The 27,009-nt window shown below is 37.7% G+C and overlaps 2 protein-coding genes across 2 annotated transcripts in view; one reads left to right on the top strand and one right to left on the bottom strand.

Annotated features, from left to right (window-relative positions):
- camkk1a (calcium/calmodulin-dependent protein kinase kinase 1, alpha a) overlaps nt 1–7,672 on the top strand; it is a gene marked incomplete at both ends in the record, with an annotated part of 34,963 nt that extends 27,291 nt beyond the window's left edge. The window contains 5 exons of the mRNA XM_079247176.1: nt 1,877–1,964; nt 3,239–3,367; nt 5,388–5,491; nt 6,890–6,937; nt 7,600–7,672. Of these exons, the coding sequence (XP_079103302.1) occupies nt 1,877–1,964; nt 3,239–3,367; nt 5,388–5,491; nt 6,890–6,937; nt 7,600–7,672 (442 nt within the window). The remainder of the gene's footprint in view (nt 1–1,876; nt 1,965–3,238; nt 3,368–5,387; nt 5,492–6,889; nt 6,938–7,599) is intronic.
- Nucleotides 7,673–9,506: 1,834 nt separating this feature from the next.
- p2rx1 (purinergic receptor P2X, ligand-gated ion channel, 1) lies at nt 9,507–26,684 on the bottom strand (the record flags this gene model as incomplete). Its single annotated transcript, XM_079247457.1, has 14 exons — nt 9,507–9,616; nt 13,153–13,240; nt 13,378–13,461; nt 13,866–13,961; nt 14,051–14,116; nt 14,216–14,306; nt 16,127–16,272; nt 16,390–16,531; nt 16,694–16,774; nt 16,870–16,957; nt 18,151–18,214; nt 18,512–18,583; nt 22,332–22,476; nt 26,548–26,684. 14 exons carry the CDS (start codon nt 26,682–26,684, stop codon nt 9,507–9,509), a joined length of 1,410 nt encoding a protein of 469 aa, XP_079103583.1.
- Between the last annotated feature and the right edge of the window lie 325 nt (nt 26,685–27,009).

Here is a 27,009-nt window from a genome sequence, read left to right as displayed (position 1 = left end):
ACATTTGATGCAGCTATCCTCCCACACAAAATATACTCATGTCTATGCTGTATAATCACAGTTAGCACCTTATTGTCAGCACTGAACAGGGCAGTACAGTATATGTGCAACAGTGTCATGCCACTGTCATTATAATAATTACTGAGATTTCTAATGACATCTTCCACTATCAGTCTTTTCTTTTTTTCTTTTTTTTTCTTTTCAGATGAGTTTTCATAAGCATTGGTCTCATTACATTTCATGCTTTCAAACATTTTAGAGCACTGGTGTCTCCTTTAGATAAAAATAAGATGACATGTCCCAATGGTTCTCAGCATAACCCCAGGTTAAGATTAAGTCTGAAGCATATTTTTCTGACAGTTTCCTTTCAAGTTAGCGTTTTATTTCAGGTTTTTATTCAGCAATTTTATCTGCCAAAGCACTTACTTTTGCTTTTAGATCACACTTTTTAAGCCATTGCTGTCTTAACAGACTCATATGCTAGCTATTTAAACCATTCATTTAATAGCTAGCTCTTTATTGATTATTCTAACCTATATAAAGCATGTATAATTGTATCCAATGTTAATCCATGAAAGTAAAAAGTTATTGCACTAACTGTATAGTCACTGCAGTATTTAAGCTCGAAACATGTTTATCCACTTTATTTGAACTGATTTAGTCCCAAGCCAGTTGTGAAATTTGTTGTTATGCTGTCTGAACAAAATATTTTTTATTAATCAATGTTATAATTAATATGCTGCTGTCTTCCCTTCACAACAATTGTCCATGGCTCTGAATCACTGCGATGAATCAGTTTTAGGACATTAAAAATCCAGTTATATTGACACAGCCGAGGATATGTTTTTTTAATAAATGTGTAACAAAAACAATTATGCCAAAAATTTCCGGGATCATCATCATGTCTGTCATTCATTCACCTTAATATTTTATGTAAAATGGTAATATGGACATAGCTCTCTACTTATCATTGTATCAGTAGTCTGTTTTCAGTTTCTGACTGAATTTGCTCTCAAATTTAATTGGCTGACATCCTGAAAATGTAAAATTGCAAATTATAGATTAGCTCAATGTTGCAATTCACTCCATGAAATTAGGAAATCTGCATTTTACAAGTACTTCTGTATACTTAAATAAAGTAGAACAAAGAACCCATTTCTGTCATTATCAGTACAACAATATGAAAAGGTAAATATTACTTTAAAATAAAACTAAATAAATGAAAGAAGTGGACATGAATATTTTATCTGCAGAAACACTATAAGAAAAAAGTTCTGATTTTCTTGTGCTTTTTATGACCTGGGAAAGCAGAGGAAGACTACCAATTATATGTATTTAGAATGAGAACAATATCTCTTTTTCTATCCTGTTTTTAATTGACGCTGTTTCTGTTTCACAGCCCAGCAGTGTATTTATCTCACTGATGGACAAGATGATAATCCCTGCTGGTTTTTTTTGCTTTTTTTTTTTTTTTTTTTTTTTTTTTTTTTTGGTGCAATACAGGATAACAATAACTCTTATTGCCTTAAAAAAATCTGTCAGATTAAGCAGTCTGGCAAAGCATTTTCACTGTTTGGTTTCCGTAGTTTAAAGCTTAAATAACTCTTGACAAGGTGCTTATGTTTAGGAGCTCACAAGGCTGATAAATGCAGTGTGATAAAGTTCAGCTTCGCTCTGTGTAATGAAGTATGAGCCTTCATCACATCTGCCTTATTTACACTTAATGATTTGATCATAAAATTTTGCCAGGGTTAATGAGGCTGTGGGGGATTTTGGTGTCCATGTTTTATCCAAGTTGATTTGTGTAGAAATTAATTTGTCTTGAAGCCATTTTGTTGTTTTTTAAATGTTATTTTCATCATTATTATTATTTTAGACCAAAGGTCTGTGAAGAGCTGCAGACTCTGATCTTAAGGATGCTGGATAAGAATCCAGACACCAGGATCACCATCCCTGAGATTAAGGTAACCTCCAAATGTAAATCTATAATTATGGAAAGATGTTATTTAGGATGACACCACTCAGATTACCTTCCTCCCGTCGTTGGCGCGTAACTTTCTGCAGACTGTGTTTCTTCAGGGCATGATGAAGCCTGTTTGTTCCACTGGAGGACTGGGCGAATAGGAGGGGGGGGGGGGTATTCAGGACCAGCCATGAACAGATGACATTCCTCGCTCCCTTCCATGTTTCCATGACACAATCTAATCATGTGTCGCTGAGTCATTTTCTCACCAGAGACACTGTTTGCGTTTATGGAAAGGAGATAATGAAGCTATCAGGCCTCAGGTCTTGTTCACAAACACTCATACCCTCACATACCAGTCAAAAGGACAATAAAAGATAGTAAAGTATTGAGGAGCTATTGATCACATCTGCTTTTATTGCAACACAATCACATATGAAGGTAAATAATAGATGCAGTATCTCTTCTTATATACGTTATGTTCTGTATTTTCCTAAGTGTGTATTCGTATATAATATAAGAATACACTTTTAGAGACTTGAAAGTTGGCTGAAGGAACGCATGAATATAAAAATCCTGGTTAAAGCAGTCGTGAAGTTATTATCTTTTTCATGTTTGATGCAAACTAAATTTGTAGCAGCTAAAACTATTGAGCTGTAAGCAACACCCAGAGGAGGGAGGTCATTTTATTCCCTGAACCTGAAGATTGTGACAATAGAGCTAAAGATAAACTAAAGAACAGGCCACCCTTACTTGATTCAAAATAAAGATGAGCTCTGATGACATCTTACACAATGTGGAAGACAGCAAGATTTGTATAATTAGCCGTGTTATTATCTATTCTGTCATGTCTCTCAGCCAACTCATGGAATAAATTCATTAGTCTGAAATTCTTTATTCTAAAACAGCGACTATGTTTGGCTCATTATCCACTGCAACTGTGCAGCCTTTGTTTTTATGTTCCTTCTCTTTAGCATAGTGGTGTTTAATGTGATGGCTCTTTTGCTTGTAGCAAATGCTTACATATAAATGTCAACATGTATGTCCATATTCAGAATATAGCTAATTCACCCATCAAGTTTAAAAACTGGGGGGGGAAAAAAAAAAAAAAAAAGCCAACATCAAGCAGTTCACAGATCATACGGAACTAAATTCACAGCCTCCAGCTAAGATGGAAACTATTGCACTGACTGCAAATCAGACTTATTCAAGTTTTGCACAACCTCTGGGTATTTTTGAAAATGTCAAATGGCATTGGTGTCTGTGCATGTTTAGATGGACCAGTGGGTGACCCAGGGAGGCACTGACCCATTGCCTCTGGAGGAGGAGCACTGCTCTGTAGTGGAGGTGACAGAGGAGGACATCCAGAACTCAGTGAAGTTCGTCCCCAGCCTCTCCGCTGTGGTAAGAAAAGCAGCACTCTTGTGTCAAACAGAGACATTCGACTGCACTTTGTGGACATGTTCCTTGACTAGCACAGTCCCCCGTTGTAAACACAAGACGGCCTCATTTACCTCAAAGGGTGACAAAAAAGGCACCCAGTAAAAACATACTGCATTTCCTGTGTGTAGGAGTCCAGAATCTGCATCATCTGCCTGCTTAAGTATCATAATAGTCACTCTGTTGCTTTAATTTAAGAAACATCTTCCAGACAAGAATGTGGCTATGTTGATCTGAACAGCCAAAGGTAAACTGGGTGGTCCCAGTAATGTAGCACTGCTGCTGCAGTCTCACAGTTGTAGAACAAACCCTTAACCGGGTGACGTTCCCTCTGATTCTCTCAAGGACAAGCTGACCAGTAGCTCAGCTTTTCTATAAATCAGACACTAAAGAAACTTTTTTTTTTTTTTTACCTGGTTGTTCTTTTATAGTCATGGACACAGTTTTTAGGAACTGCTATTCTTTGGAGAAATTCTGACTCTTTCTTGGTGTGTGTAGAAACGCTCACTTGCATAGTTTCAGGTATAGCTTGTCTGACTAAACAACTTTGTTTTCAGCGTACACGCATGGGAGGGGTTTTCAGATTATGGAATAAAGTACGCCCAAGATGTCAACCAAAGGAAGCGTTAGCTGTTGGAGTCCGTTATTCTGGTTGACCTTTTACTGCAAAACAATTGTCAGACAAGTTGGGTGTCTTTTAGCTGTCTGAATTTTTGTTCCCACCTCGTGTTTATACAGGAAAACTTGGGGTGGGAACTGTGGAAAATTCAGCATATGCATGCAACTACACTTCTAACTACAATCAAAACTTATTCACTGCATGTGTTTAAAGTCCAGTTTTACAAAGAAAAACCCAATGATCACGTAAACCTGCTAAGTGTTATTGAACAGATGACACCGTTTGATTTATCAGCCTTTGCCTTTCAAATTTATTTATTCTTTTATATTTTAGTTTTATTTTTAAACCAGTTTGACTTGTTTTTTTTGTTTTTTTTATCCCATGAGTGAATGTACATTTAATGCATTTTGAAACGAGTACCATAATTTCTGGACTATAGCACGCACCTGAATATAAGCCGCACCTTCATCCAACGTGCAGCGGCTCTATTTCCTTCTTCAGCAGCTACATTGTTCGCCTTTAACTGGAAGGCTGCATCATATGCATTTCTACATGTGTTTTCTATGATGAGGATGTGTGCATGAAGAGCAGAATGACTCGTTAGCCAGAAAAAATCCACACATTCGTCGCATCATTGTTTAAGCCACAGGATGCAAATCGTGTGGAAAAACTTAGCAGCTCATAGACTGGAAATTACAAAGAACTAATATTTTAGTGGTGTATTTGACAGTCGCTCTCAAATTACTTTATGTTGATAAAAGCTTGGCCTCAAACAGTTTACATTAAAAAAAAATTACAAGCTAAATTAGCTAAAAAAATGAACTCTTATAGGGAGTTGTTAAAGGAGCTACAAAATAGAAAGAAAAGATGTCTCCCTATACTTGAAATGGATTTACAAAGATAACATTGTATTTTCAGTTTGATAATACTGCTAATTAGTTCCAGAAAAAGATGCATCAGCTCCCTCTTTCTGCAACAACGTGATCTCATGTGGACTTCCCGTCGTGTATCATGTTAGATGCTCAACACGCCTGTCTTTCTCAGAGCTGCGGAAACCTTTCTCTCAGATGGTTGTGGTATTTACATGCAAAGCTTCACCCACAACAAATTGGGTTAATGAATGATTTAACATGCATTAAGTATTCAGGCTGGTGCTCTAAAATGTGTCTTTTCACCAATTTGTTTTTTTTTTTTTTTTTTTTTTTTAAATTTTCATCTTTTAATCCCCGACACATTGCTTTTTAATCAAATCCACCTGTCTACAACTGTATCACAGCTTTGCTCCACAGAAGCAAAGATAAGATGAAACAAACAAAAAAAAAGAAGATTATTTGCATATCTTTGTTACCACCTTGTGTTTTTTAGATCCTGGTCAAAGCAATGCTGAGGAAGCGCTCCTTTAGTAACCCCTTTGAGTGCCCGAGCAGGCGAGAAGAGAGGTCCATGTCAGCGCCTGGCAGCCTGCTCATGTAAGCATGCACAGTCCAGCCTGCAAATATCAGCGTGCCCTCATTTCTTTTACATTATTAATGCATTCATATTCCATTTGTAAGGATAAACCTACACAAGCCCAGGCCTCCTGCCGTGTTGCTTAAGATTCTGACAGAGATCTCAAACTCACACCTGTCTACTCTTTCCATTCTATCAGGTTAAACTTGCACCTATTCTTGCTGCAGCAGCTGCTGCTTTGTGTTGCCATAGCACCATAATGCGTTTCTTTCATTGTATGCAGTTGAGCTTAGAGCTTTTTATAAGTGTTTCTTTCTCTGTTGCTTTTAGCTTTCAAAGCTAGAGGGACTCAGAGTGACACAGTGTGATACAGACCAGCTAGTGCTTCAGGCTGACCTTAGACTTCCTGTATCAGGGATTGAAAGCATCACACGGAAAATTGCTGATCGTCTTATCCAATCATCTAATTTCAACATATACAGCCCAAGGCAAACTGGAGCATCTATAGCCGTTCCCTGCTGTACGGCTCCCTGGGACAGTATTATGTGAATGGTGTCTAGCTGACTCTGTCATGAAGAAAGACCGCTGTTGGGCTGAATGTGGAGCAGATTTTAATCAATGTTTGTGATGGGTTTATTTGAAGATTTCCCATCTATCTAAGCTGCTGTGCTCTTGGCTGTAAGAGCTCGGAGACAAGGTGAATGTGTTATCAGAGCTAGGAATTAGGAATAATACTGCCCCCTGATGGCAATAAAAGTAAATGTTTCAGTAGCTTTGTTATTATGAAGGAAGGAACTGAGTTGTTCAATCTTTATAGTTAATAAGTCAGAAAAAAGTGTGTAATTATTATATGAAAATGGATTTATGACTATAAATGTAAGGATCAAATTTACAATAAAAGTAAATTAGCCTGGTCACATTATGTAATGTGAATCCACATAATTCCTTACAATTACCTCATTTTTAATGCTGTTTGCATGATTATACTATGATATGGTCCAAGAACATTTGCAAATTTTCAGAACAGATCTGTATATTTTTTTAGTGTATTCCTTCATTTTTTGGAGAAGATGATGAGTCCAAACATCAACCCTCATGACATCAACTCAACATCACCAGTTTTCAGATTCAGTCTGAGTCGCTGGGTACCATTTTGGGTAAAAAATCTTTTTAGAAGAAAGAAAAAGGGAATAAAACAACCTTTTGAGTTGCTTCATCTTGTCCCATTAAAATTTAGTTGAATTTAAATTTATTAGTTTTTATATTGGTGGATAATCAGGCTAATAGTGATAGCAGTCATATTAAAAAAAAATAAATGGCAACACCAAGTACCTATTTGTTGAGCAGGTGGCTCATCTCCACAGTGGTTTCGCCCTCTCATCTGTGACCTCTCCATCTTTTCTCCCACTTTGCTGCAGGGACTCGTGGCCCTTCCGGCCCTCTTTAAAACGTCACCCCTCACGCAGGTTTGTCCAAAGAAATCTGGCGCTCTGTTTGTTCAACATCTGCCAGCCCATTATCATCTCAGACCCTTCACGACTCGCTTATCTCCTTCATGAGGCGTGATCGAGTCGCCGTTCCCCAGGCATTGTTGTTATTACCCTGCTGCTGTCATTTGAATGCAGTTTTACAGTAGCCCCTTTCACACGCAAGACACTGGCCTTTGCATTGAGCACACAGAAGCAAACAAAGCCAGAATGATGTCGTTTGTTCTTTCAGATGACTTGGTTTCCAAATCAGTGGTGTGATGTGTAACATAGCAGGGTTTGTTTCAAGTGTGTGTGTGTGTGTGTGTATCTGCGTCGACTATCTAAATCACACAGATGTTATACTGGCTCTGTGACGATGTGTGAACAGGCTGTATGAAAGGAGCTACTGCTAAATCATTTAGTGTGCTCTTAACATTCATTTTTTTTAAAAAAGAAAAGAAAAAAAGAGAAAAGAGCTTCTCTGACTGCTATGCTGCATTTGGAGCAAAAACATAAGCTTTAATAGTGTGATCATTTAGGTCTCTGCCAAGATTCCAGCTACCCTGCAAGCTCAGAATAACTACTGGTATTGATTTAATCTCCCTCCTCTCTTTCTCTGTGTCTCTGTCTTATTTGTATTTTTTTTTTTTTTTTTTTAGAAAAAGCAGCACAGGAGATGGACCCAGAGAAGGAGAGCTGGAGGACCTGCATGAAGACGAACCGTCCTCTTGAGTCTTATTGACCCCCTTTATGAACAAAGCTTCATCTGAAACACCGTCTGCTACATGTCCCCTTCTGCTGGATCCACTGTGCTCACACCCCTTCATCCACACACTTTTTCAAATCAGCGACGCACAAACTGTGCCCCTCATTTGCATTTTAAAAAACAAAGCATTTTAAAGCTGAAGTATTGCTCGTGTGAAAAATTCAAATGCTCAAACTTGCTTTTATTTTTTTAAATTTTGCTTCCTTTTAGCTTTTATTTTTTTACTACAGTTCATCCAGACCTGCAGTTTGTTTTAATTGCCCAACACTATACTGCTGAGACTGAGAGGAAATCTGGATCATTACTTGTTTTATTATTGTTTTATTAATGTTTTTTGGAAGGGGATTTGTTTATCGGCTGGCATTGCACTGTAATAAGGGATAGGAAAAAACTTTTTTGTTACTTCTATGCATGGTGAGTAATTTGGCATCATGGTCAGTCGACAAGCACCTGCCAATTACTAGGAGAAAGCTCCATTCAGTACTCATCTCACTGACTTCAGCATGTTCAGGACTTTGTATTGTCTCTTTCGTGAACTTACAGGGCTTTAAATTTCTGATCAGAGATCATTCATTTTAATATTCTACATAAATGCCCCGAGGGTATATCCTGTGTTGTTGTTGCAGTGCTTTTCTCATAGTTGTGCCATTGGTAACTTAAATAATAAAGTCCAGATAGAAAAGATTGAATTCCCTCCTGTGCTGCCTTCGCAGAACCTTGAGTGAATATATGTGTGTATATATATATATATATATATATATATATATATATATATGTGTGTGTGTATATATATATGTATATATATATATATATATATATATGTGTGTGTGTGTATATATATATGTATATATATATATATATATATGTGTGTGTGTGTATATATATATATATATATATATATATATATATATATATATATATATATATATGTGTGTGTGTATATATATATGTATATATGTGTGTGTGTGTATATATATATATATATATATATATATATATATATATATATATATATATACACACACATATATATATATATATATATATATACACACATATATATATATATGTGTGTGTGTGTGTGTATATGTGTGTATATATATATATATATATATATATATATATATATATATATATGTATATATGTATATATGTATATGTATATATGTATATGCATATATATGTATATATATATGTGTGTGTGTGTGTGTGTGTGTGGATAAGATGCTTCTTGTGTGTCTAATCATTTCTGCTCTCTAAGTCATGAGAAAATATGCATTTTTATTGGTTCCCTTTACTGTAAGTCAATAGTGTGAAAAGAAATGGAAATATGAGATAAAATATCCTTTCAAATTCACCTTCATTGGTCATTTTCATCCAAGCTCCAGCTGAATTTGCCAATGCGACCTTTTTGTAATTGAAATAAACTTTTTTTGGAAAGATGGGTCAGGATGGTTAGCTAACGCTGTTGAATGTCAGAGGCTGAAACAGAAATGTGCACATTTTGTGTAATTGAAGGCCACTGTTTGTCTGTTGAGCCATTTAAACTGCGAACAAGGAGTTGTGTGGTATATTTGGTTTATTTTGATCAGCCAGAAAAATCTCAGATTTGCCTTAGTTAGATGGTCTAATGCAGCTCCGTTTTGCTTCTTTCCTCTCTTGGCTGCCTGGTGCATCACCCCTGCGAGTTGAAGGGCATGTTTAGCTGGAGAGCTCGAGCATCTCAGTATGATTAAGCTCAGGCTGCCAACAACAACACTACTTCCCCTTCCACTTCAGCGGCGTCCCTCGTGTGGCTGCTTAGAGACGTGGAGTGCAGCCCTTTGTATTTCCTCCATTAGTCTTGACCTCTGTGTTCCGCAGCACGGTATAAAGCTGAAGTGTGGAGTAGCGACGCTGACTGACGTAGTCTGAAGGGGAAAGATTATGGCATGGTAGTTTTAAGCACCCAGCTCTAGAAGTTTATGCTGATGTCATAAATGCTGCTCATTGTAGAATTAATCATAATATGTGAGTTTTGGAGAATGTAAAACTTTTGTTTTGAGCCAAATAAGCGTTGGAGTGACGTGTGTGTTTGCTGGGTGACTTTAACGAAGGGCTGTTTAAACCAAAAAGTGTGACCTGTGATATACTAGCTGTATATATCGGCTTAAAGTTTTGTTTTAACTCCCGCAACTTGATGATAATCAATTTTTAAAATTAGTCGTGCAGACATTCGGCTGCATGAGGGGTAAGATGCAACAGTGTTGATCTTCAGTGCGTTATGGGCTACTCTGTTCTCAGAGCACTCAGGCCAATCATCCTTTAATGTATATTTTAGTTGTTGAAAATGAAACTTAAACACTGATAATGTTTTACATATTTGCACTTTTTCACTCACATATGGTCATGGTGGCTACATTTAACAGTGCTGGCAGCCATTAAGCATTGTACAGTTTGTGATAAAGAGAAAAGCTGCGGTCTGCCTGTAAAAGACCATATTTACTGTGTTTGCCATGCATTGCTATTCTGATGTAAAATCTGCATGTCACAGCATTGCTACTTGGTTTCTCCGGGTTTCTGTGTGAAAATGTAACTCCTGCAGGACCAAGAATTAGTTCAAATTGTTGTTTTTATTGTGCATTTGCAACAGGGGGAAAACAATGAATGTTTAACACAGAAAAATGACTTCAGAAAAGGTGCTTAAAGCTGAAACCTTGAGAGTACAAAGACGCTGCGTCGGGCTATGGAGAGATTCGGTGATGGATGATCACAACCTGCCATTAAAAATCTTTCAATCACTGCAAGAAAACTAAACTGAAACATTTGTTGTGGATTATGTCCTTTTTATGACAATGCTTCCTGGTTATACTTTTTATAACACTGGAAAATCTGTTGATATCCTTTTTTAATATTGTGCCACATTTGGAAGAAAAATGTATTTGTGGGTCGAGCAGCAGAGTTGAGTATGTGGGTTGTGCCCATGAAAAAGATTTGACCAAATCTCTGCTAATGCAAAACAGCTTGTTGAAATATTTACTTCAGTTTAGTGTCACTTATTGGATTGAAGAAATGCGATAGCAATTTACCAGATTATTCATTTTTAAAAAAACAAAAAAAAAACAACCCTTCTCCTCATAATGGCCACCAGTTTGGTGACACACTGCCTTGGGATGGCATCCTATTATTCAACCAGCATTTGTCATAAAGCAGCCAAAATGGTTGTGTTGGGACACCCAAACTGATCCCACGCGTGTCAAATGGGGTGCTACAAAAGTAGCACCATTTAAGGCAAAGCAAGCTTGTTTGTACAGAACATTTCATGTGCAAGGCGAATCAGAGTGCTTTAGATAAAACATGAACAGCATTACTGCGGGGTGCAGGACGCATTAAAAACAATCTATAAAAATACATGTAGGTTTTTAACCTTTAAAAATAATTATATCATGACTACACCAAGATTTCTGGCTTTGTTGTTGGTTTTGAACTTAGCTGTTTGAAGCTGCTGCGATGGACTGGCGACCGGTCCAGGGTGTACCCTGCCTCTCACCCAAAGACTGCTGGGATAGGCTCCAGCTCCCCTGCAACCCTTCATGGACTAAGTGGTTCGGATAATGAATGAATGAATGTTTGAAGCTGAGTTCTGGCACATCCAGTCATTCATTTGATCAGTGCGTTTGTCAGAGTTCAGACTCCTGGTGAGATGAATATGTAGATTAGTCTGTCATCGGCATAGCTATGTTAACATATGGAGTTTTTTCCTTTTTTTTCAGTTTTAGCAACTGGGAGAATGTAGGTGTTGAACAGCAGTGGCCTCAGAATGGAGTCTTGGGGACCGCCACACATTATTTTAGCGCATTCACCTAAAACCTACAAACACAAAGTCGTCCCCGTCTTTAAAACTCCTCAAACCAGGTAATTGCAGCACCAGAAAGCCCACATGGTTTTTAGCTGGTCTAGTAAGATGTTATGGTCGACTGTGTCAAATGCAGCACTGAGATCCAGTCGTAATATTTAAAAGGGAAATTGACAGGCTTTTCCAGTGTTAAACAATTTATTGCCAAGAAGTATTTTCACTGCAAAGATTAATCTAACCAAACACAAATGTACTTGTTTTGTTATGTATCAAAGCCCATGTTATCGTTTTTTGTTCTTTTTAACTCCCCCATTCACCACATTGTTGGGTTTACTTCCCAAATTATGTAGTTGCTCTGAATTATTTAGGTTAACAGAACAACCTTAAGATAAGATCATGTTTTTTTATACATATATATGTATATAAACTCTTATTACATTTTAGTGGCCATAAGTTTGGAGAGTCACATGATTCATCCTTGTAAAGCCTTAATGAGTACAAGTTCCAGGCTGGTTGTTCTCCATCACTGTTTGTTGCAGATCTCTACCTTTAAAACCCGACACAGGCTCAGATGTCCTGGGCTGCATATCCTCCACCGAGGCTTGCTTTTACTTTAGATGCTCTCTAGCTTTGTCTCCTTCCTGCAGTGAAACACTGTAGGAAAATAGTTGGCAGTTGTCACAGCTGCAAGCACAAGGGATGAGTAGCAGGACTCGCATACAAAGGAAGGATGACTGTGGAATTGTGTACATAATATGACGTCAGGGAGTCTTGGAACACTGCTGTGTATCTTCTAATGTGTGTCAAAGGTGCCTGCTGTCTCTGTGTTTTTATGGGTGTTTGTCTCATGTTGTCTTGTGCATATCTCTGAATGTACCTAATCGCCTGTGGCAAAGTCGCTAAAAACAGAAGCATGGCACATCCCTATGGAATGCAGTTGTTACAGTGTAAATATGTACCAATATAAATAAGCTATTTTTTGCATGCTTTTTGTATTCCTGAACATAATCGAAGACTATAAAAAGAATATCCGAAAAATTTTGACACGTTTTGTTTCTTGACATTTTACAAACACAGAAGTGTTGGTGTTACTGTACCTCTTTTATTTGGTTCACATTTAGACACATGGGATAACTCACTGTAGTAGCACAAACCTAAACCAGCCCAAACACATTACCCGTGTATGTTTATGCAATGACAAAGACACAGACTGAGTTATTGTGTACAAAGGAACACTGAAGTGCCAAATATTCCTCTTTCAGATGTTTGTATGCAGAGACGGTTGAAAGTGCTTGTAGTAGAACAAAAGCAAAGTGAGTAACACACACAAAAAGAAAAAGTACACATACAGTGGTTTTCTGTTCCCCTCCACATACAATAACAGATATCACAGTCACTTGGGAGGGTACTCTTAGTTGAAGATGCAGCTAAGGATAAAGAAACACTGTTCTTTCTGGTCTCGGATGTCCATTTAGAGAGATTGTGAGTGTGTTTTCTTTCAGGAGTCCTTTCCGTTGCATCTTTAAAAAGCAGCAAGGCCATCAGCTTGTTTGCTCCCAAGTCACTTCTGCACAGAAAGAACAAATAAAACGGACATCAGACACCCCTCACGCCGAATCTCAAGGACCTTATTGATCAGCTGTGAACTCTTTGTTTCAGTTACCTCGTTTTCTGTACTTCCTGCCTCTGAATCTGGATCCTAGAAGAGAGAGGCCAAACCAACAGGACAGCCATTTACACCTCTCATGCAATGTGCAAAGTAACCCTTATCATCATGACGGACCACTTAAATACAAGAGAATCTGCTGTACTGTCCAAACATCGTGATACACTCACGTTGGACTTGTCTTGGACTTGTCTTGCATTTGCTTCAAGGGTGTAATAGATGCTTGAGTCTAAACCGAGCGACTCGCTGTCCTGCTGTAAATACAAAATGTTCTGCCTGTTCAGTTAAAGGGGGACACTGCCTGGGTGGGATGGGAGCAGATTTGATCTCCTGTCAGATAACTAGTTGTACTGTGCTGAGCAGAAAAGAACCTGCACTGCTTTTTTAAAATAATGTTATGGGTATAAACAACATTAATCTGATGACTTTTATGAGGCGTCTAGCTGTGGTGTGTTTGGGGTTTTTTTTTGGGGGGGGGGGGGGGGGGGGGGGATTTTTTGGCATTGAACATCCAAAACATATTTAAAGAGATAATTATATTTCTAAATGCCATGCCATGTTGACGTCTTTTGTGTGTCCGTCTGGACTGATACTTCTTGTTTATCTGCTGCCATCTTGTGACCAAACTGAACAGCAACGATTACAGAACAGAGCTTACCTGCGTTTGCATGTCTGTGTATTTGAATTTCATGTTCTTGTAAAATTCTCTTTTTGGAAGTAAATAGAGTAACACCAGGTCACAAACTACAGTTGCCTGGAAGTAGGAAAAAAAAATCATAATTTTATTATTTTAGGTCAGTAGACCTAGTTTTTAGAAACTGTTTAATTCAGAATATGACGTACCACTCCAAAGATTCCCACTCCAGAGCCTATCGCTGTTAATGTTGGGATGATGTCAAATTTTCTTGCCTGTGAATAACACATTTCTCTGATATTAACCTTTTTTTTTCTTCTTTTTTTAAAAAATTATTTCTCAACTAAAAATGCGTTAAATAACCCTATACCCACCAGTGACTGTACGATGATGTCAATCCTGATACCAAACACTTTCAAGAGGGTCCTCTTCTGAATTGTATTCTCCACATAATGCTTTGCATACCTGTAAAAAAGCAACAGGATTGTCACACTGAGTTACACAAATTGTTACCTATTGTACAGATTAAACTAGGATGAAACCCACTATTAAAAAAAAAAAAAAAAAAAAACTATGGAAAGCTACCAACACAATTACTGTGTAATCAGCCCTCCGAAAGCCAATTAGCACCCCTTTAATTACTGCTGAAGCCAGAGAGCAGAGTGTATTGTATTCAGTGCCATGCTGAGCTGTGTTACTGAGAGCAAGTAAACATCATAAATTGGAACTCATCATGCCTGAGGTAGAGTGTTTCAGTTTCAGAAGCAAACAATTAATGACTGCTTTCTAGTCAGTGGCAGACAATATTGTATTTGTTGAAGGGAAATCATCAGGACAATAGACATTTCCGTTGCAATGGTTTATATGTCACAGATTGAAAAATGAAGTACTTAAGCCCACTTAAGCCTCCTTTCTTTCTTTTTTCGTCTGGTTTTTGACAAGAGCCAGGATATTACTAAATAAATGGATGTCTGAAAACGTTTTCAGTTGCCTCATTTTCCTCATTTCTTGGGAAATAAAAAAACTTCAACTGAACAGTGAGAAAAACACAGACGACCTCTAGTGGCGGTGATATGTACTGCATGCAACTGTATGTAAAGGGTAAACATTTTGTTCACAACAGTGGCAATGGCTTTGTAAAAGAGATATATTTTAGTCTTAACCATGATCCATTTCTCACCTTAACAAAGTAGTTGTGATTTTTGGCCCTAATTGAAAGTGCTCTTACAGCCTTAAGCAAACCTGGAGAGGACTAAAGCTTGTTGTGACATGTAGAGTTTATTATGTAACTAAGGCTAACTAGGAAACTGATGAAGGTGACAGTCCAACTCTACCAGGAGCCTAATCTCAACAAGAAAGAGAGAAACATCTTGCAGAAAAGTGCTGTTTTTTGGACTTTATGGCATGGTAAAAGACCGACTTGAAAATTACATTTGTGCTGATGTGGAAATAGCTGTTTTTCCCTGGAGCCACTGACAAAGGGAAGCTATTAACAGGAGTTTAATAGGTCGCATGAAAAAGGAAATACACCTTTTAATTCTGAGTTTTAGCGAAAACAATGTAATAAAAATATATCTGTTCCTTTCCAGGTCCTAAAATTAAGTAAAACACAACTTCAGATCAACAGCAAAACATAAAATATTACAATATGGAGTTTGTATACTCTCTATTCTACTTTATGAAGTACACCCGTTTAATCGTGAACAGTAGTGTTTAATCAGCAACTCACATGGCAGTATCTCAATGCCTTTAAATACGTAGACATGGTCAAGGAAACTTCCTGGAATACAAGCTGAGCATCACAATGACCAACAAACGGGTGTTGCGTAGCTTTGAGCTGATCTTCTGATAGTTACTATGAGCGGGATGACGCTCCATTTCACAAATCTCAAATCATCTTCAGATGTTTTTTTGAACAATCAAGTTACTCTACTCCAATGGTCTCCACAGTCACCAGATCTCAACCAATAGCAAAGCTTCAGGATGTGGTGGAACAGGAGATTCTCATCATGGATGTTCAGCCAACAAATCTGCAGCTACTGCATGATGTCATTGTGTCAATATGGACGGAAATCTCTCACGAGTGTTTCCAACACCTTGTCTAATCTTGGACACTAAATACTAAGACAGTTCTGAAGGCAGAAGGGGATCCAACCCGGTACTAGCCAGGTGGACCTATGAAAGTGGCTGATGAGTAAACACTTTCCCAAAAATATGAAACTCCGATTTGACCAAAAAAAATGGTTTTGCAAACAAAAACACACACACATAGACAGACAGACCACCTGAAGTTGTAGCCCACTGATGCTCTGGCTTTGTCTTTCTCATGAGGGTTTCCATACAGACCATGAAATTTATACTCTGGTTTACAGTGTTTCACATCCCGATCAAAGTTACACGTCCAGTCAACCACAATGCCAATGGCTCCTCCCTGTCAGGATGCAAACACACAAAACAGAACTCTGCATCACATCAAGACAACACGATACGATGATAGGCGTGTATCTGTGATTAAACATAAAGGAGACATGGGATGCCTCAAACTCACTTTGAGAGCTATTGTTTCAAATGTGAAGCCAGATAGTTTAACTATGTCTCCCAGTTTGAATATTGGACAAAGTGGATCATCATTAGGATCATAAAGGCATTTACTAATGTAGCCAGTATCTATACCTTCCACCAGGTTACTCCTGAAAACAGAAAAAAAAAAAAAAAAATTAGCTTATGCACAGCAGGATTTTCTTCAAGACTTTGACTCTTCTTTTTTTTAACATATTGATCTGACTCTTTCATTTATTTCTGATCATCTGGTTTTAAATTTAGTTCAGTATTGTGTGACTGAAATTCCTCACCTTGTTACGCCAAATAAAGGGAAAGTTACAGAATTTTTGATGAACAGTGTATAGTTCTCTGCAGACATCAAGAGAGGAGGACTGCAATGAAGAGAAGAGTCATTCAAATTTGTAACATGCACACAATTTTTCAGTTGTAATGCAGTCAAAGTAAAGAATTTGGTGTCTCCATTTACTTAGGTATTTTTTCATCATCCTCTACTGGGCACCAAGCCAGCACTTCACAGGTTTTTGTGGTGTTCACACAGACTCCAGTCATATGTCCTTGAAATGGGAACAGAGGCGACTTAGTATAACAGACACAACTTCAAATTGGAACAAGCATTGGGCAAAAGTACAACATGTGCTCTGAGACGCTGAAACAAACTGAAAGGATGTGAGCTTTAACATTCAAGAAATTTAAGCATTTTCTGCCTCAATCTTATCTTGAATTGAAATCAGTAGCCGCAAGCTTGATATAAAAGTGAACCAAAGTAGATGGTAAAATGGCTGTTCGCTTTATCTCGTCCGGATCCCTATATGTAATTTCTGTATATGTGATGAGCTTCCTCACTATCAGTTTCTCTCATCGTTAGCCCGACAAGTTCACAGACGATTCTCTAGCAGGCGTTTGGTCTCTCAGCTGAAGCTTCTGACCTTTCACCAGATCTCACCAGCCTGTTCAGCTGCAGGGGCGCACCGCATGCTTACTTGTCTACAAGCATAGAGACAGCTTGCCACCTCTGAAAGGACGCTGGCACCTCAAGGTGAATTTGACTGGTCTAAAACAGACACATCTAACGCTTTGGTCTTATTGAAGTCAATGTTGAACACGCAGGACTTTAAAGGCTCAGACCAGAATTGTGGAACAGACGGAGGACAATAAGTTTATGTAACTGCTCTCTGAACTCACCAATAATGTTGTTTATGGTTGAAGCTTATAAAAAATTTGTCTGAAAGGCTACTTGTTTGGTCATGATACATGTTGGCTCACACACAAGTTATTCCACTGTCTGTTTTGTTTAGATAGACATGCATGCATCCACTTGCCTAAGGCAGGGTTGTACTTGCTTGCTTTAGCGTCATCAAGCCACAATACAAGCACAAACTCCAAATGTTTGGTTACTATGGCTTACATTGTTGATTTTAATTTTTTTTTTCATCAGAGCTGGGCTAGAGCAATCCATAAATTATGTCTTAATATTTACATTAGCAGTGGTCTACAAGTCTGTCTGTAGCAGGTCTAAAGAGGGCACAACCCATTTTGCAAATACATTTCATAACTGACTTTGTACTCTGGCTTGATCTGTGCATCATGAATTGTCATCACCAGTTTCAGTACAGTTTGAGATGTACTTTAGCCAGCCATTTAAAAATAAGACAGTGTGTTAAAAGGCCAAATATCTGGACTGATTTGAGACAGATAGGCTCAGTGAGGACTGCTGTTGTCACACACTGTCGGGGCCGTCAGGATTTACCATCTCCCGTACGTTTAAATCTCCCTTCTTCACAGTCAGCATCAGTGCTGCAGTTGCCTTTGAGCTGTTACAAACAAGAGAGAGGTGTTAGTATGTTTATGTCATTATATAATGTACATGTGGATAAAATACAGTAAATTCTGCACTCCACACACAGCCTTTTATGTCATATTGAGCCCATTATGCCAAAAAGCTTGTCTTTCCTTTTTTTTTTTTTTAACTGTACAGCAGCCAATTACAGAAACAGTCTTGGAATGAGACACAGTTTCCGTTTTGTGTGACTATTTATGGAAATGCAGAAGTCAGACAGAGCGAGGGAGTAATATCTCAGGAGAGGAAAAACAAAAGTCTTTTCACATACCTCTGGACACTCTCCCATCGCCTGACCTTCAGTTATGATGTAATTAGTCATTACGACAAACGATGAGTCTCCCTGAATTTTTGGATTAGAATGACAAATGGGTTAAGGTCATTTTATATTTCCCACATAAACACACACATACATGTGTAACAATCAGTTTTTATGCACACATAAACTTTTGTGATAATCAGTGTTGTTTCAGTGTTTAGCCCCACCAAGTTATGCTAGGTTTGCATGGCTAGAGTTAGCTTAGCACAATATAAAGACTGTGAACCTATAAAAACTGAAAGTCTAGGTCCATCCAAGTCTTATCTTGTCCTCATCTCTTTTACAAATTACATTGCTGGACAACGTGTACAGTCTGTGTTAGTTTTTGTCTAGCTATGAATGCAACAACCAACGTACCATATTAGCTTTAAGCTAGCAAACACAATGAAATAATGAACTATTATTCTCTTTTTTTTTTTTTTTTTAAATGCTACATAATATCTATGTTTTGTTTTTCTGTATGTATTACCTTGGTGTTATATTTTAAAAGTTTTCCAAAGGAAATAAAACTATGCATGTTGTTTTAGCAAATTAGGAGGCTACTTGTATCTTACGTAAGTACAGGGGCAAAACAAAAAGTAGGAGTTTCGATCATAGAGCCACTAAATCTACTCAAACAAAGTTGCGGGCCAGGTTGGATGTGTGGAAAACTGTTGGATTATAAAATAAGTCTTTATGTATTTAACATAAGCTGTTTTATTTCAAAGCATGACTGTGTTAATCGTTTGTGTTTTTATTACTTTAAGCCTAATGACAAGTTATATCCATGTCCTTATCCTCTCCTAAAACTCAACAAGTTGTGTTTTAATCAGCATGTCGAAACAAAATATCTCTACAACATGGTTTCTGGAAAGGCGTAATCCTGAGACATTTTAAAGTAATCCTAATCTATTTAGCTACATGTCAATTTAAGTGACAATTTCATATCTAACTTCATCTTTTCACTCAATATCTAAAATTTCATGTGTATTCTGTTTCAAGGCACAACGGTGTTGGTAATATGCTGCTACTGTACAATCAGACTTGCTATACAAAAAGTATTGATCCCATTTAACACAGGCCAAATTGGCTTTAGCAAGGCATTATAAATGAAAAATGCAGTTTGGCATTGTCAACACATTTCCCAAAAATAAAAACTTTTTGCATAGCAGCATGTGCTAAAATCATGGTATTAATATTGCTGTAATAAATTTGCAGATTACTTGTATTATTTGTACTAATGCACCCTCACACCACCATGGACACTTTTTAAATTTTCTTTTACTTTCCATTTTTAACTTTGTTTTTCTTTAACTGTGAAGAAAACCAAACTAATGGTCTTTTTCTCTCAAAGTGCCTCATTTTGATTTCTGAGATCACAAGAAAAATTTGCACTTTGCCTCATTTTAATAGGCTGAAATAGTCTAGGCTGTCTCTGAAACACATCTTAAACCAAACTAACACTAAAATGCAGTGACAAATTAGGTTCACTGGCACTGGATTTCAAAATGGCAAGAATTTTATGTGGGGTGTATTAAAAAATGTTACTGTTATTTGTGATTGCTTTAAGCAATTAATCACATAACTTTTTTTAAAATATGTTTTTGCTTCTTTCTTTTGTTTCCATGGGAATCTAGTTGTTTAGACTGTATTGTTTTTATGCTTCATTGGAAACAAGCTGCTAGATTCCACATTACAATGGTTCATTGTGAATTTAAGAATGGACTGATGAGTCTCTTTTCACATCAATCACAGCGCTGCCGACTGAGGGAACTATCTCACAACAAGGTGTATTTTACAATAAAGCTGTTAGTTGATTTCTGCTTGATCAAAGCGTGCTCTGAAATAAAAGCCTTTTCATGCTGTTGGTTGGGAATTTCATACTCATGCTGGATAAAAAAAAGACGAAAGGTCCACACCCAAAAGTCAAAGCAAACATGGCAAACATCATTGTGTCATCTTTGTCTCTTTCTTACAGATAACAGAACGCAGCAAAGTTTTAAGTAAACATAGAAGTGTATTTGACCACACTATCTCTTTCGGTTGGCCGTTTACCATAATTTTGCACGGCAAAACTTTGGGAACGCTTATATTGACAAAGCCATTATATGACGAGGTCCATGTTTTCCAACCTGTGAGTGTTTGCACGTCATCATTCTGGTCTGTACACTGACTGGATCTGACATAACAGCAAACAGATGTTTAATGAAATAGAGTCATGGGAAAAATAAAGCAAAACTTCTTTCAAAGTTTTACATATCAGGACATCAAAATTAAATATTAGTTGGTTCCTGCAGGTCTTAAAAGAAGATAAAGACAACCTCATATTAGATATAATCACATTGCATCACTATTTATTTGCCAAAAGAAGCAGTATCTAAAGAAACCGAATAAACTCTTTGAAGTAAAATCTTGAACCCCATTTAGTGGCAAATACTTGAAACAAACATTTTCTGCATGGTGTGATGATGTGTGAGGTCTCTCAAATTGTTGTGGAGGAATTTGGTTCCAGTTTTCTAAACAGTGTTATAGTGTGTAGACGTTTGCAGGCACTTGATAATGCGCAGCTCTGTCATGATCCCACCACAGCATCTAAGTCTGGACTTTGACAGGCTCATAGCTGTCTTGATTTTTTCCTTTTCCAGCCAATCTGTTGTATATATACTGCTGTGGTTGAGGTCATTGTCCTGTCATCCTTTCAGCAAAGCTTTAGCAATCAGACATATAACTTCATTAGACTGAAAACTTGAGTATAAGCAGGAGTTTGTGTTAACTTAATGAGTGCAAAGTGTTCAGGTCCGGTGGTCACTGATCATCACCCGCTAACCCCCATGCTCGACAGCTGGTACGAGGTGTTTGTACTGGTTGTTTTTCACCAATCTCGTGCATTATGAATAAACATCACTACTTTAGTAGAGTCTGAGATGTAGCTTTTGCATTTTTTCCTCATTTAGTTTCTCTGAGTATCACCAGGTTTGACGTGGGGCTGTAGTTGCTGGGACATAAACTCCCAGAAAGGCTTATAACTTGTGAATTATCTTTCTCAAGGCAGAATGATTGACTCCAAATTGTTTGGACGTGGCCTTATAACCCTTAAAGCCCAGCTTGATGAGTAAAAGCTTCTTTCAGATCATTTCTGATGTCTTTCCTCCTTGCCATTGTGGTAAAACTTACATGAGTACAACAGCACAACAAATAGGCCTTATCGCTCAAATTAAGTGTTTACACCTCAACAAATCAAGTGAATTTGATGTGCAGCTCTAAGCTAAGTAAGACTATTCCTTACTCTCTTAATTCATATGAAGGTCCTTATTTCACACACTTTTTCTGTAGTTTGATTTAGTTTTTGTTCAATAAATGATGACACAGTAAGTGTAATACGTGATATTTAAGGTAGAGACCAGATGATTTTTTTTTCATTATGAACCATGTGTAAAACCTTGGAAATTACAAAGAGGTTATTTTCTCTTTCAAATGAATGTTCACAAAATTAATTCTGAATGAAAATAAGTGTTGAAGTTGTTTAACCTGACCGGTTTTCTTTTGTTGAGCAGAGTTTTGATGTTTACTGTCTGACTCAGCCTGATGCTTATTCATCCTGACAGTTTGATTCACAGACTTGTGAATGCTGACTTTATGTGACTCTGACCTACATTTACGACAATCCTTGCAATGATCGTTGACTTGTTCCAGGTACAAAACAAATCCACGTCAAATTAATAGCCATGTTACAGGCATCCAGTGGATTAGGTGCTCCTGCAAGCATGAATACTTCAACCAACACATCACTGACCTGAGGTGGGAAGACGTAGTCGGCCACATCCCAGACTCTAGCACTCCCACTCACATTGGTGTAAGCCACTCCTTTCATTTTGGTGAAGACGGAGCTGACCGCTGTGTCTGTAGACTGGTAACCTTTCTCATAGATGAAAACCCACCTGTGAGAGACAGAGAGAGCATCCTGTCAGTTCTGTCAGAGACACAGGCTCTCTCTCCTCCTCAGCTCCACCATCCAACCCCAACAGCAAGGGCATGTGTATGGGTGATGTTACCATGACGTTCGACACAGCCAGCAACATGGCTGATAGGGACACATGTGCAAATGAGTGTCCTTCCCTCATCAAAAGGACAGATCTAGCACACAGAATCCTAGAAAATAGTTATTTAGCTGCCACAGCTTATGCTGGAAAGCTACTGTGCTTAAACAGTGCAAAGAAGCTCAAAGTAGAAAGTAAATATTTTGCCTTATCAAAAGATGATCACCGCCTGTGGATCATAAGAAAAGCTCAGCTGCTGATAATACAGATAGCATTTCTTATACACTTGAATGCCATTATAAAATTCAGGCTTCATTACTGCCTGCAAGATTTTGGATTGTGATAACAAAAGGAGATATGTCAATTCACTTATTCAAATACTTGTGGCCATTTTATGCCTCTGTGTATTACAGCTATCATGCATTTTTAGGTAGCAGTTTCACAAAAAAAAATGTTGGGAGCAACTTGAATTACAACCAACAAATTTATTATTTGTTTTCATCCTTAAAAATATCACTGTCCTGTGAAGTACCTCCACTACAAGAGGGGAAATACAACTCATATAAACTTTTCCACTATGGATCCAGCTAAGTCTCTGTACGAAGCTTTAGATGTGAACATTTCTCCACATGTTCACAATCTGATAATATTAATGAGATGATGCAATGGTCAGCAGATGTTTAAGATTGGGTTCTACAACATCACAGGATGGGAACTGTAATAAATGGATTTTTAACTGCTTATAGTCATGAAGATGTCATGTGGCCAACATATGATGAATGTTTGTTTTTATCATTATTATTATTTCTGGTTTATGTTGGTAATCCAACTGCAAAACCTTTAATTGACACCCCTTCTTCACTTGCTGCTTGAGTTTAACTGCTTGTGCAGGATCACTTTCAACTTCCAGGAGACCAATTAGCTGTTTTCCCTGGTTACATGTAAACACACTCCTTCATTGAGTTTAGCCAACAAAATCTCCTGGGTATGATTATAATTTATGCCTTTTGGTTAGAGTTAAATAAAAGCATCATGGTTAAGACAGAAATCCATCGTGGCACTACTGAACCTTGACAGATTTTTGCACTTTGCCGCCTCTTAATGAAGGCTTATTCAGCCATGCATCCATCATGCATCCTGCCTCTTCCCTGAGCCCTCTCCAGCCAGTAAAAGTCAGCCCCATGATGACTCTGGTCTTATCACGCTCTCTGTTTCCTTCTTTTTTTCTGAAACAGCCATGATGTGCATTCAAAATGGCCATTGTGTTGATATCCAGTTACTAGAGTGTGACATGTTTACCATGTATCAAAACGCAGCCATCACATGATGCTCGGACTGGAAAAACAAATTGTGAAATGTTGCTGCTCAGCCGCAATAGAGGCTGCAGGAATTTGTAAGATGACCATCGGTGTATCATACGAGCCAGAAGCACAGGGCTTTAAGGTAGAAAAGTTGTGCAGAGCCGCTTAAACAACAGGACCGTGACTGTTATCGACACGTTTATAAGTCATGTGCAGTTGCTACCGTGATAATAAGAGGAGGCAAGTCATTTTAATTAACACCCCATATGGATGTATTTCAGCCCAGGACAGCCTTATTGAGTCTATGTAACATCATATAAAAGTAAAATCAGTGCTAATATAATCAGATCTATTTCACTTGTGACCCTAGAAAAGGGCAATGAGTTCTCTTGCAGAACTTCTGGTCCCAGGATATCTTTGCTTTATCAATCAAACAGTAGATAATCAAGGCTGCTGCTGATTTCCATTACCTTCTGCTTTCTTCAGAGAAATTATTGTTTTATGCGGGCGCGTGAGCATCGCAAGGAGATAAAGGCAACAGCTGGTGTGCACTGAGTAAATAGCACATGTACAACCAAATATATAGTCAAACATGCACAGCTATTTTATAGAGGGTGTGAGAAGCAATTACCCACTGGCAGAAAGCCCAATGTGCATTTTTTTGACACTGAAAAGTGAAAGAACCTCATAACAACAGAAGCATTAACTAAAATCATATTACACAAATAGAAACATACATTGAGGAGCAAATGAATGGAATAATGAAACATATGAGCATGGAAATACTGGGAGAATCTAACAAAAATAAAATAAAACAGCAGTCAAAGTAAGGTTTGTATATGTGGAAGCAGAGAGAGAGAATTGAAAGGCAGGGAGGAAGATCCTTCATGTTCGGCTTTTTTTCCAACTTCACACTCCAAGATTAGTCTTCGCTTGGGGAAAAAAAAGACTAAAATGAAGAGAAAACATTTAAGAAAATCTTAAAAGGGAAAAAAAACCAGTGGATTGGCATCAAGCTATAAGTGTAAAAAGATTAAGTTAATTAGGAAAATACTCGTTATGGTTTGCAGAAGCAGCTGTTCTTTGCACTTTGTGGAGAGATTTTCCTGCAACTGATTAATACATTTTCCCCTCAAATATTCTAAATCTCGTGGGATTTATGTAATTACATTAAGTTGTCATTTAAAAATGGGACACTTTATATAAGATTTTTTCTTCCTTTCTGTCTGTTTTCATTCTTGTTTTTGGATTATGTTTTATCTATTTTTCTCCTTTTTTTTGTTATTGTTGGACTGGATCAAGAATTAAATAAAAACTAAACTAATGACAAAGATGCTTAGTTTTCTTTTAAGTTATATATATATATATATATATATATATATATATATATATATATATATATATATATATATATATATATATATATATATATATATATATATATATATATGTATATATATATACATATATATGTATATATATGTATATATATATATATACATATATATGTATATATTCACTTTTTTCTGATTGTAATTGCATCTTGTGGAAAATATTGGGTTAAAATAAAGATAGAGTCCTGACAGAATGACCAAAGGTTTTGAATTTCCCTGCATAGCAGCTGAGAGACAAGGACACACTCCTGCTCTGGCTTGTCTCTACTGTTTAAATCCTGAAAAGAAGGAGGAGGTGGACGGCTTTAAAATTACATGTCCTCTCATGGACATGAACATCATACCTTGTTATAGACTGGTGGCTGCAAAAGGCAAGTGACAAAAGGTGGAATAAGGTCAAATTTCAAGAACGGCAATGTATGCACAAAGGAAGCTTGATATAAAACCCAAATTACAGCAATTCCCTCTTTTTTCTTTTAAATCACATTTTCCAAACTATTCTTATTTCCAAAAATGATCATTGTGGACTTCTTTTGATTGTTTAAATCACTTCTGGTATAGTTCCCAAACCTGCGAGGGGTCATCTCAAAATAACCTCCAACCAGCTCAACCTCAGACCACCTTCATTTAGTATTTCTTCGTTCCATTTTTGGTAACTGTCAGTATTACCAGCAAAATGTAATACATCTCAGCATTGTTGGCAGCAAAATGTGCACTGGATGATTGTTATCTGGGCTAGCATATGCCTCAGCGCGTTCATCACACTCACTTCCCCAGGTTTTTCTGCTCAGGCATGCAGGACTGAATTTCCACTTAGACAAATGCACAACAAACATCTCTTGATTCATGTTCAACTTGCATAAAAAAAAATCTACATGCAGTGCTGTCAACTGGTTTAGGACTTTACCCTTCTTCAGAGGAATTTTGTGTGGAACAACTTCAACATGTCCAAGCAAGTGTGCAGAGGTGGAGATTGATTCAGCATGAGTTAGTGCAGAAGCATGCAGAGGTTTTTGTCTCAACCTTTAAAGAACAAGTAATATGTGTTCTGCTATCTGATGAGATCTGTTTACCACCTCTGTTTAATCTGCAAACAGGACACGGTGGGTGACAGCAGCTATCTCTTTCCCACACCGCAAACCGTCCGGTCAGTTTCTCGTTTAGCACTCAGTCGTACAAATGTTTCTGAGGCCATTCCATGCAAGCTAAAATGAGCAACAACAAAAAAAAAGAAAACAAACAAACAAAATTAAAGAAAAAGTACGAGTGATTCTTACCCAATGATATAAACCAGGACCCCCAGCTGGATCAGTCGGCAAACCACTCCCACCCTTCTGTTCCTCACCAGCACCTGGCGTGGAGTCTCATACTCAAAGAAGAAGTCAGAGAGGCAACTGGTGATTTGGCTCTTCATCTTCTCCCACTGGCTGACCCACAGAGAAGGTGGGAGGGGGCGTCTTTCTCGTTACCCCACTTGCATAGGAAAAAACACCTAAAAATCCCTTACTGATCGCCCCTGCCTCTGTTTCTCACTAGTGGAGTGGGTCTTCTTTCTCCTCTCATAAGTAACGTCTGACACGCTTTATGAGACGTCCTGAAGTGGAAGACTTCCTCCCTCCCTTCCTCCCTCCCACCCTGTCTTCTCCCTCCCTCTCCCTCCCTCTCTCTCTCTCTCTGTGCACAGGGTCACTCTCCTGCTCAGCCAGATGCATTTTTGTACCTTTCTTTCTTCTACATCC

Source organism: Telmatherina bonti (genome assembly GCF_933228915.1).
Source record: "Telmatherina bonti genome assembly, chromosome: 10".
Taxonomy (NCBI): Eukaryota; Metazoa; Chordata; class Actinopteri; order Atheriniformes; family Telmatherinidae; genus Telmatherina; species Telmatherina bonti.
Note: the sequence above shows the minus strand (reverse complement) of the source record. Positions and strands in the feature narration are given on the sequence as shown.